This window comes from Helianthus annuus, chromosome 2, assembly GCF_002127325.2.
Source record: "Helianthus annuus cultivar XRQ/B chromosome 2, HanXRQr2.0-SUNRISE, whole genome shotgun sequence".
NCBI lineage: Eukaryota > Viridiplantae > Streptophyta > Magnoliopsida > Asterales > Asteraceae > Helianthus > Helianthus annuus.
The window spans coordinates 128044467-128056554 of record NC_035434.2 but is presented as its reverse complement, the minus strand read 5'-3'; the positions used below and the strand labels follow the sequence as shown (position 1 = coordinate 128056554).

General features: G+C 42.7%; 1 protein-coding gene across 1 annotated transcript; it reads left to right on the top strand.

The window, feature by feature from the left end:
- Positions 1 to 283: 283 nt before the first annotated feature.
- LOC110878446 (protein NLP9) lies at positions 284 to 1878 on the top strand. The gene is made up of 2 exons (XM_022126750.2): positions 284 to 1300; positions 1433 to 1878. Exons 1-2 carry the CDS (start codon positions 346 to 348, stop codon positions 1858 to 1860), a joined length of 1383 nt encoding a protein of 460 aa, XP_021982442.1. The 5' UTR covers positions 284 to 345; the 3' UTR covers positions 1861 to 1878.
- Positions 1879 to 12088: the final 10210 nt, after the last annotated feature.

Here is a 12088-nt window from a genome sequence, read left to right as displayed (position 1 = left end):
CCGGCAGCTGTTCATATTATCCATCTTCTATCTTAAATCATAGAATGTGGAACATAAACTATTGGATTGATACCCTTATTTGACCCTGCAACCTATTACCTTACAAATGAATAATACAAACTTGTAAAATAAAATTTTAATAATTTCCGATCATATCATCTTTGAAAACACTTAGAATACTCTCATGCCCACCAATAATATTATATCATTATGCATCCTTTCTCCATTCTTCCCTGTGGAGAGAAGGCTGAAGTCTTTTAAAACAATCCGGCAGCCGTGTGTTCATATTATCCAGATCATCTCCATCTCCTATCTTACTCTTGGATCATCTACTCCATCTCTAATATGTCGTCAAATTCGGGGAATTCAACCTCTCCTGTAAGACCTTGTGCGGTTCCTCCGACATCATCCCCCGCTTTCACTTCTACAAAGGATCTTCTTAAGAATATCTGTAAATCACACCTATATAATCCCGATACTTTAAAACAACGCCTCAAGGAATTGATTGACAATGCCAATGAAAACTGGACATATGCTATTTTCTGGGAATCGTCTATAGTAGATGACACAAATTCGTTCACGTTAAAGTGGGGTTTTGGGTACTACCAGGAGGTGATAGACAAGCCTAACAGGATATCATGGACTACTTCTGTTGAAGTTAGTGATATAGGGTTGTTTACTTTCTATTTGATTCGGAAATCACTCGATAACAATAATGGATTACCTGGTCAGGTGATGTTAAGTAATCAACCCGTTTGGCTTGCTGGACGGGAACAATTGTCAGCGTCGCACTGCGAATGGGCGCAGCAAGGTCAAGGTTTAGGGTTGCAGATGATGGTTTGTATACCATCTAGAGACGGAGTTGTTGAATTGGGTTCATCGGAGTTGATTTTTCAGAGTTCAAATCTTAATAATCAGGTTAGAGCTCTGTTTGATTTCAATAACAACCAACCAGATTTATTACCGTTTATTCCGGATCTGAGTGGTAGTGAATCTAGTGATTGTTCGGAAGTGACATGGAAGACAACTGCAATCTCATCATCTCAAGAAGTGGTTGACAAACAATTTGAAACCTCATTATCTCGAGAAGTGGTTGAGGAACAAATTGAAAAAACCATGGAAGAAGTTGTGAAATGCAAGACAATTGAAACCTCATTATCTCGAGGAGTGGTTGAGGAACAAATTGAAAAAACCATGAAAGAAGTTGCGAAATGCAAGACAACAGAAATCTCGTTACCCCTAGAAGTCGTTGAGAAACAATTTGGAAAAACCATGAAAGAAGCTGCGAAAAACCTTCATGGTAACTATTTATAACTTTTATCTAAAAATCGCTCATTGTTTTACAATATTCTAACGGAGATGAATATTTATTTTACTACACTTTCATAACCCAAACATCTTAGAAATTTTCTTTCTTGATGTTGTGTCACAGTTTCTGTATCTACCTTGAAACGCAAGTTGAGGAAACATGGCATCCGAGAGTGGCAAGGACCAAATTCTGTGAAGAGAAAAGCAAATGATTCGTCCATTAGTCAAAGCAACACAGCTAAAGAAAATAATGGAGCGATTCAAGACCCGTCAATCGTTAACATAAACAACAATCTCATAACCATAAAGGCAGAGTATGCAAATGATATGATCAATTTTTTTCTCCCAACTTCACAAGCAACCTTTTTGACTGTGCAGCAAGAAATCAGTAAGAAGTTCAAGTTTATTATTGGGACGTATAATCTCAAGTACCTTGATGAAAATGGAGATTGGATATGCTTAACATCTGATGAGGAAATGATTCATTGCATTGAAAGTTCAACTAAATTAGATAGAATTGTAGTTCGACTACGTGTGGTACCATCTCCATAACCAATACTTGGGCTTAACGGTTTGATTATGTAATTTAATTATGGTTTTGAACGATTCTGCATACCTATAAATGTATTTGTTGTTATGGGAAGTTATGTAACCGTTTTTAAACCAATCACTTTGTATGCCGCTCATGCCTTAGGCTACTCAGTGCGGGGGACGGCCCTGGCCCGTCTAGCCCTGGCGCCGGTCCCCAACACCATTTCCAGGGGGTCGTCGTCGTCCTCTCCTCTTGGTCAAGACGTTGCAGCCGTGCCGCCACGCCAGCCGTTCCACCCCGCACACCATCACAGCCGCAACACCCTACCTTGCTGCACACCCTGTTCCACCCTGCACACCATCACAGACTTGGGATCTGTTTGCTCTCTCTCGCCCTGCGCTGACAACCTTGCCATTAGAAAATAGGCAAGTGCTATATCCGATCGAAAAAACCCCCCCTCGAGTCCTCGATCTCCGCAGGAGACGCCTTCTTGCTACCGTTGCTGTTCGATAACCAAATTGTCGCCGAAAATTTGCTGAGCTGCAACGACTCAACGACCGACTTGTCGTGGATAGACCTACATGTAAATACGGTCCTCCCATATTCACCTATACGACGGGTCCAAAAATTTACTTCTATTGTCTATTCAGCCACATAAAATGAGAAATAGATTATGAAGATCCATAATGATAGAATGTTCATTCATCTTATGTACTTTTTGTTAGACAAATATATTTTTAATCATATAAGCTAGATATATTACACGTTATTATTATTATTCTTATTCCTAAGTCAAGGCGGTTATAGCCTAATTATGTATCTATGTATATATCATGTACTGCACAATTCAGAAATATCAATTCATTTTATGAATAAGCAAATTCTGTCGAAACCCTAATCATATTCAAGGAAATCCTACATAGTGTTATCAGAGCCACAGCGATTGAAATTCTTTATCAACACAAACAACCGATATTCATACCAATTCAGACGAAATGAATCAAACGCAAGGGATTCAAACTCAAATTCCCAAACTTACTTGACAGAATTATTATCATTGGCACATTCAGATGAAAGTGTTACTCGAGTCACAAGAACTATGGAGTATTGTTGAAGACGGATATCAAGAATTGGGTACCAATCCCACAGAAGATGCCACTGCAGTTTATCGAGACTCAATCAAGAAAAATAAGCGAGCACTGCACATATTATTTCAATCGGTAAATGAGATTGTCTTCGAAAGAATTGCCATGGCCAAATCATCAAAGGAAGCCTAGAGTATTCTGCACAAATCATACAGAGGAGAAAACCGGGTAAAAACTGTAAAACTCCAAACCCTTAGATGTGAATTTGATGCATTAAAAATGAGAGATGGGGAGTCTGTTGAAGATTATTTCAATAGAATAACCCTCATAGTTAAGAAATTAAGGATGAATGAAGAAAAGGTTAGCGAACAACGAATTGTAGAAAAGGTTCTACGAAGTATGACTCGAAACTTTGAGTCTGTAGTGATCACTGTTGAGGAAACAAAAAATTTAGAGGATGTTTCCACCGAAGAACTGATGGGAATTCTGCAATCCCATTAATTACGAATGAAGCGATATGAAGATCCCCCAATTGAACATGCATTTCAAATTCAAAATGCAAATCAGGATAGATTTCGACAAACTCGAAATGATGCGAGAGGAAGAGGACGTGGCAGAAATAAAGGCCGATATTTGAGTTCCATTAGATGTTATAATTGTCAGAAACTTGGTCACATAGCCAAGTTCTGTCAAAAGAAAGATGAAAACGGAAACACCGTGTCACACCCCAACCGATGGCGGAATCATCGGGGCGCGGCACTGAGCGAAACAGATTGTTCAGAAGTTTCCACAACAACTATCATACAATTCAGTTATATAACACGTCCCATACCGTGTCCCAAATAATAACAAGTTATCATAGAAATCAACTAAACAATATGGGAACTGTTCCGACAACTCAAATTCTTAATTATTACAGACCGAATTAAATATTGTTTTAAGACTTCTAGACGACTATCCGTAAATCTTACTGACTGCAGGTGCCAGTACAAGATCTACAGATAATTATGGCCCTGGAGCAGGTACGTGGACACTGTCCTAAGGTCACAGGCTCCTAGAAGCTTATTATTGCCTCGCTTCCCTAGCAAGCTAGTAGCTTAAACACCTGTCACATACGTTAAAATAAAAGTCAATACATATAATGTAAAGGTGAGTACACAAGTTTGATATAGCATATAGAGTTCGAATAGTTTACGCATAACCAAGCACGTACACAAGGGAAAACGATGCATGTAAATTATCGACATGGGACCATCGATACCAACGACTTCGAGTTGACTGTCCGAGACAGTTCGCAATACATGATTACCACCGTAATCCATGCAAGTAATTGTCCTTAGCAACCCCCGTGGGAACGGGTGCTGAGTCCAAACTATAGTACTATGTTGCTAAAGCAGGTAGATAGCACTCCACGTGTAAACATAATAAACAGCAATCATTTAGACAAGTAATACATGCAAGTAGGTTAGCGTTCAAATAGTTTGTGTTGTTTGTGAATTTGATAGATTACGTATGTAACACCCAAAAGTGCTGAAAGCAAAAAGGGATCGAGTATACTCACAGTGGTTGATCGTGGATTGAAGGGAGCACTGAGAATAGGTTAGCCTGAATAGTTCGATAACACAACGATGAGTAACGCGGAAAAAGTAAACAATGTACTTGGATCGAGTAGGCCGTTCGATCGGACAGCAGTTCGATCGAGTGGGCTGTTCGATTGGTTTGAAAGTCCGTTCGAACATCCATTCGATCGGCCGGCTGGCTCGATCGGCTGGTTCCTTCAAGTGGATTGTTTCTTCCTTTGATGCGAAGGATGTGTTTGTGTATGATGGTTTGTACTACCTTTCAAGTTGGCCGATCGAACAGCTGTTCGATCGGTTAGCCCAACCGATCGGTTAGCATTGCATTGTTTTCAAATATGTCACTCGATCGGCTGGCATGCTCGATCGGGTGACATTCCAATGTTTCGAAAAGTTTAAGTGTTTTGAAATGTAGTATCTCATGATTCGAGTAGTAATGATTACAATCGAGTGGCGTAGTCGATCGAACAGTACCTCGTCAATACTACACTTCATGAGTTTGTGGGACTAAGTGCTAGTCGATCGGTTAGCCTAGCCGATCGGCTGGCGTAGTCGTTCGGTTGGGCTGTTCGATCGAACAGCCTAGCCGTTCGGCCAGCTTCTCGATTCGGTTAACCTTTCACTTAACACTTGGTTATTCCCGTTAATTGTTGATGTTTTAGAGATATTTTGACTACGAGTTGAACCACAAAGCTGAAGTCCCTACTTAGCCTACTGACTCGAGCAGGAATCACCCCAACTCGGTCGGAGACGGTTTGGAACCCAAGTTTAACGTTTAACCCGGAATCGGTATATCTCTCGGTAGAACCCGAATCTTGCACCATGTGTTTGTTTAGAATGGTTTATAAATCGGTTCAAGCTTCGTTTTCACCGGTTTGAGTGTAAAAGAGTTGAAAGATAGATGAAAACCCATCTTCCAATCCTTTTCCACCGTGAAATGTTAAGATCTTTGGAAGATTTTAGGTTATTTATGTGGAAATCGGTTAGATCTAGCTTATTCATGGTTGAATGAAGTCAAGAACATGAAGTTCTTGATGAACACCAAGAACACCATGATGACATCACTCAAGAACACCTAGATCTTGGTGATTTCATGGATGAAATCCAAGTTTTGAAAGATAGAAAGATGGAGAATCGATTAATGAACAAAAACGTACAAGGATTAGAGCGAAATACTTACCGGTTTGAGAGAAATCTGAGAAATAGCGAGATGAGAAGGCTGGTCGGTCAGAGCTTTTCCAAAAGTGGAAAGTTTGACAAGGACAGCCCTATTTATAGGCTTCCAAAAGAGGAAAGGGTCAGCTGATCGAACAGCATCCCTGATCGAGCAGCTGTCCGATCGAACATCCTGTTCGATCGGCTAGCCTGTTCGATCAGGTTGCCCTGTTCGATCGGCTTGCCTGGTTTTTGAGTGTTTCGCGACGATTTTTGATATTTCGAGTTCGATGAACGATGATTTGAGAATGATAGAATTCCTAATCAAATTACTTTTAGTCTCAACTACTATATCTAACATACAAGCATCCTTACAACCATTTCGGGTTCGATTTCCATTGAGTTTGATTCACCTTTGAGTCTTGATTGATTTGATTGATTCACCACACATTTTAACATAAAAGTAAACATGCACAAGTAACACATAAGGCACACACACACGTATAAAAAGTACTAAAATCCCCACACTTGAGTTTGATGATTGATTCGATTCACCTTGGTTATTGATTGATTAGCTTTATTGCGTTGTTACTTCCTATCATTCACAGTCGGTCGTTGATTCACAGTTCGATTATCGGTCGATTAGTTTGATTATACAACACTTACTCCAAATAATACGAAAATCAAAATGAAACTAAAATGAAATTAATCTTTATTAATCTTTAATTCCAATAACAGTCAACACTTGACTTTGACTTTGACTTTTGGAAAACACGGGGTGTTACAGTCTCCCCTCCTTTAGGGAATTTCGTCCCGAAATTAGGCCGAGAACCGTACATCGCCGTGTGATTTTACCAATTTGATGCTTCAGATCTATCTGAACAATTGCGGGTACTTGGCCTTCATGTCACTTTCGAGTTCCCAAGTGAACTCCGCGCCTCGTTTGCCTTCCCATCGTACCTTTACAATAGGAATGCGAGAGCGCCTGAGTTGCTTGGTCTGTCGGTCCATGATTTCGACAGGCTTTTCCACGAAGTGTAGCGTCTCATTGACCTGAAGATCGTCGAGTGGTATTATTGCGTCGTGGTCGGCTACGCATTTTCGAAGGTTTGAAATGTGGAAAGTCGGGTGGACATTGCTGAGTTCCTCCGGTAATTCGAGTTTGTAGGCAACCTTACCGATCCTTTCCAGAATCTTAAAAGGTCCAACAAATCGAGGCGCAAGTTTCCCTCTTTTGCCGAATCGGACTACTCCCTTCCAAGGTGATACCTTTAGGAGCACGTAGTCGCCAACTGCAAATTCGCGGGGCTTGCGTCGTTTATCGGCGTACATCTTTTGTCTGTCCCGGGCCTTTACCAAATTTTCCCTTATCTGGTGGATCTTGTCAGTCGTTTCTTGCAGAATCTCGGGCCCAGTCAATTGTGACTGACCGACCTCGTGCCATACAATAGGCGAGCGACATCTCCTACCATACAAGGCTTCGAAAGGTGCCATTTCGATGCTGGAGTGATAGCTATTATTGTACGAAAATTCGACCAATCGGTAGGTGTTTGCTCCAGCTACCACCAAAATCGATAACACACGCACGGAGCATGTCTTCAATAGTACGAATCGTTCTTTCAGTCTGCCCGTCGGTTTGCGGGTGGAATGCGGTACTCAAATTCAGCGTCGTACCAAGAGCTGCTTGAAAAGTTTCCCACAATCTCGATGTAAACCGAGCATCGCGATCTGAAATGATGTCTCGAGGCGTACCATGATTCTTAATGATCTCGTCGGTGTAGATTTGGGCTAGTTTGGCCACCTTATAGTCTTCTCGTATTGGCAAAAAGTGGGCTGATTTGGTTAGACGGTCGACTATAACCCAAATACTGTCGTGACCTGATGGCGTGGTCGGAAGCTTAGTTATGAAATCCATAGCTACGCTTTCCCACTTCCATACGGGTATCGGCGGTTGTTCGAGTAAGCCTGAAGGTCTTTGGTGTTCAGCCTTGACTCTTGCACAAGTTAAACAGCTACCAACATATAGAGCAATATCCCTTTTCATCCCAGGCCACCAGTACTTGTAGCGAAGGTCCTGGTACATTTTGTCCGCACCGGGATGAATGGAATATCGGGATTTGTGGGCTTCGTTCATGATAATCTTTCGCAAATCTGTCCTCCTCGGAACCCAGATTCGGTCCAGATAATAGAATATCCCGTTGGCTTTGCTCACGAGCTGAGTTCCATCGTGATAGATTCGCTCTTTCTTCAACGTACGCTCGTTAAAGCAAGCGTGTTGTGCTTCGCGGATGAGAGCTTCGAGGTTATACTGAGCCTGGATGTTTCGAACACCTATCACGTAATTCTTTCTGCTGAGGGCGTCTGCAACTACATTCGCCTTGCCTGGGTGATAACGGATCTCACAGTCGTAATCGTTGAGAAGTTCTACCCATCGGCGTTGACGCATATTGAGTTCTCTCTGGTTAAAGATATGTTGTAGGCTCTTGTGATCGGTAAAGATCGTACACCTTGTACCATACAGGTAGTGTCGCCAAATCTTTAAGGCAAAGACAACTGCGCCTAGCTCGAGGTCATGGGTTGTATAGTTCTTCTCGTGGATTTTGAGCTGTCGAGATGCGTAAGCTATAACCTTGTCTCGTTGCATGAGAACACAGCCAAGTCCAAGGTTTGAAGCATCACAATAGACAACGAAGTCATCGCTTCCGTCCGGCAGTGTAAGAACTGGTGCATGGCACAGCATGTGTTTGAGGGTTTGGAAAGCAGTCTCCTGCGCGGTTCCCCATACAAAAGGCTTGTCTTTATGAGTAAGGGAGGTAAGCGGTACAGCAATCTTTGAGAATCCTTCGATGAATCGCCGGTAGTAACCAGCTAATCCGAGAAAAGAGCGAACTTCTGACGGATTCTTTGGCGTAACCCATCCCTTGACTGCCTCAATCTTTGCAGGATCAACGTGTATACCCCGACTATTCACAATATGACCCAGAAATTGAACCTCCTCCAACCAGAACTCACACTTGGAGAACTTGGCGTAGAGTTGGTTTCCCTGAAGCAACTCGAGAACCAATCGCAAATGTTGCGCATGTTCGGCCCTCGATCTGGAATAAATCAGGACATCGTCGATAAATACAATGACGAAACGGTCTAAGAACGGTTTACACACGCGATTTATCAGATCCATAAAGACCGCGGGTGCGTTGGTCAAACCAAAAGGCATGACAACAAATTCGTAGTGGCCGTATCGGGTTCGAAAAGCGGTTTTGGGTATGTCTTCCTCTTGAATCCGCAACTGATGGTAGCCTGATCGTAGATCAATCTTGGAGAAACACTGAGCACCTTGTAGTTGGTCAAACAGATCATCGATTCTTGGTAAGGGGTATCGGTTCTTGATGGTCAGCTTGTTCAATTCCCGGTAATCGATGCACATTCGGAACGACCCGTCCTTCTTTTTGACGAAAAGGACTGGTGCGCCCCATGGAGAAGTGCTCGGGCGAATGAAGCCTTTTTCAAGTAATTCTTGGAGTTGGTTTGAGAGTTCTCGCATCTCAGATGGAGCGAGTCGATACGGAGCTTTGGCCACTGGGTTGGCTCCTGGAATAAGGTCGATTCGAAAGTCGATATCACGACTTGGAGGTAATCCAGGAAGATCATCAGGGAACACCTGAGGAAATTCTCGGACAACAGGAACATCCTTGACTTCAACTTTCTTTTTCTTGTCCGTCTCAGCTACAACAATGTTGGCCAAGAAGGCTCGATATTCCTTGCGGAGATATTTGCGAGCTTGAAGACAGGACATGAGCTTGAGATCTTTCGCAGTAGTTTCACCATAAACACATAGAATATCACCACTAGCTAGCACAAAACGAATCATCTTATCGGAACACACAACTTCAGCACGGTTTTCACGAAGAAAGTCCATGCCTACTATGACATCGAAACTTCCGAGTTGCATTGGAATGAGATTAATCGGGAATATATGATTGTTGAGCTCGAGAGTACAATCACGGAGCACAGAATTGACAGCAATGGTTCTTCCGGTAGCGACTTCTACTTCGAATGACGACGAAAGATAAGAGCGCTTACGTCTAAGAAGTTTCTCGAATTCAAAGGACACAAAGCAGTTATCGGCTCCAGTATCAAACAAACATGATGCATATATACCATTCACAAGGAACGTACCATTGACCACGTTGTTATCAGCTTGAGCCTGGCGTGCATTGATGTTGAAAGTTCTGGCGTGCGCGGCTTGTTGTTGAGGCTGTTGTTGTTGTTGCTGGGGTTGTTGAGCTTCTTGTTTCACCACCCTGTTCGGGCACCGGTTTGCGAAGTGGTTAGGGTCACCACATGCAAAGCAGGTCCGAACATTGTTTGCCGGGGCCTGTGCAGCTTGAGGAGCTTGAGGAGCAGGTAGCAGGGCTTGGTTAACAGTGACTTGATGCAGAGGCTTGACTTGCTTATCCCAGAAACCAGCCTTCACCCGCTTGTCATTAATCTCAGCGGCGAGCAGGTAGGTCTCCTCAATCGTTGCGGGCTTTGAAGCTAGGACAAAATCCGCTACACAGTCAGGAAGAGCGCGGATGTATTTTTTGATGGTCATGTCGGGAGTCTTGACCTGGTCTGGACAGATGATGCTTAACTGCTTGAAGCGAGCAGTGAGACCGGCGTTGTCACCCTTGTCTTGTTTAATACCCCAGAATTCATCCTCCAACTTATGACGCTCATGGGAGGGACAGTATTCTTCGATCATGATTTCCTTCAGCTTCTTCCATGACAGAGCATAGGCTGCGTCGTTTCCGCGCTTGTTTCTTTCAGCAGTCCACCAGTCCAAAGCACGGGACTGGAAGACGCCAGTAGCATTGAGAGTCCGGAGATTATCTGGGCATCCACTTTGACGAAAGGTGACTTCTATCGAGTCAAACCAGTGAAACATAGCCGTTGGACCATCCTCGCCGGTGAACTCTTTTGGCCCACATGCCTTAAATTGCTTGAAGCTAAAAGCAGTCTTGCTGGATTCTTTCGGAGCATCAGCTTGTGACATCTCAGATGATTTGCTGGCGTTCTCATAAACCTCACTCACGGCCTTCGCCACGGTCTTAGAGATGATAGCAGCCAGACGTCGATCTCTTTTCTCCTGGCGGGTAAGACGCGAGCGTGATCTAGGTTGTCCAGATGACGACATGGTCTGCAATAGACATCGTCACAGGCTCAACACAACGAATTCGAGTCTCACACGTTCTTAGATCTCTAAAGCTTAGAATCACGTCGCATCTCTCGTCACGTAACACATATAATCACATAAGCACATAATCATAGAGGCACATAAGCACAGAAGCAATTAGAGCACATAAGCAATTAAGCAAATAGAGCACTTAATTCCCTAAACACGTACGAAATTTTATCACAGAGGTAGTCAGAAAACAGAAACCTACAGCCACAAGTCGAGTGTCGTTCGTTTTGCATATCGGATAGCATCACATCGTATCGTCTAACTTAGTCGTATAGCGTAGCATAGCACACTGGTTTCGTTTAGATCACATCAACAGGGATTTGAATCGAGATAGAATAGCAACAAGGTCACGCAGATTGATAACAAATGGAGTAACCAACAAATCTTAAAACACGTAAACAGGTAAATCATATAAAATCAACAAAACAACACTCAAAATCGGAAAATGGATTGTCTGCGGCTACTAGACTTTGACTAACCATGGCAATTTAACTATTCACAGTTGACTTGTCGTCACTTTCGACTCTAGGGGACATGTTCCTGCCTCGATTCTTGGGCATTATGCATGCGCATTCTAGGTCATACTCGTGAGTTCAGGTCGTTGGAGTCCGTCAATTGCCTTGGCGAGATGAAATAAAGTCGGAATAACTGCCAAGGTTAGGGTTTCACCCCTAGCTCAGCAATTCCTTCCTTGTTTTAAGAAAATTTAGAGGAAAGTTTTCATCAAATTACGGGTTTCAGCCCTAATTTGGTATAATTCTCCCCCGTTTGTTGATAGAAAATCGCACAAAATAATCGGCAAAGATTTTGTAATTTAGGCAGGAATTTGCGGGTTTCACTCCTAATCCCGTCCAATTACAAAATTTGGCTCGGAGTTCGGATGTAATGATAGAATAGAAGGAAACAACATAAGATAAGCACGTAAACTTGGTCTCTTGGTTCCTAACTATAGTCTAGGTCTCTAAGACAGCGATCCGGACTAGATCGTGTCTAACCTAATTCCCTATAGTTATGGCTCTGATACCAATCTGTCACACCTCAACCGATGGCGGAATCATCGGGGCGCGGCACTGAGCGAAACAGATTGTTCAGAAGTTTCCACAACAACTATCATACAATTCAGTTATATAACACGTCCCATACCGTGTCCCAAATAATAACAAGTTATCATAGAAATCAACTAAACAATATGGGAACTGTTCCGACA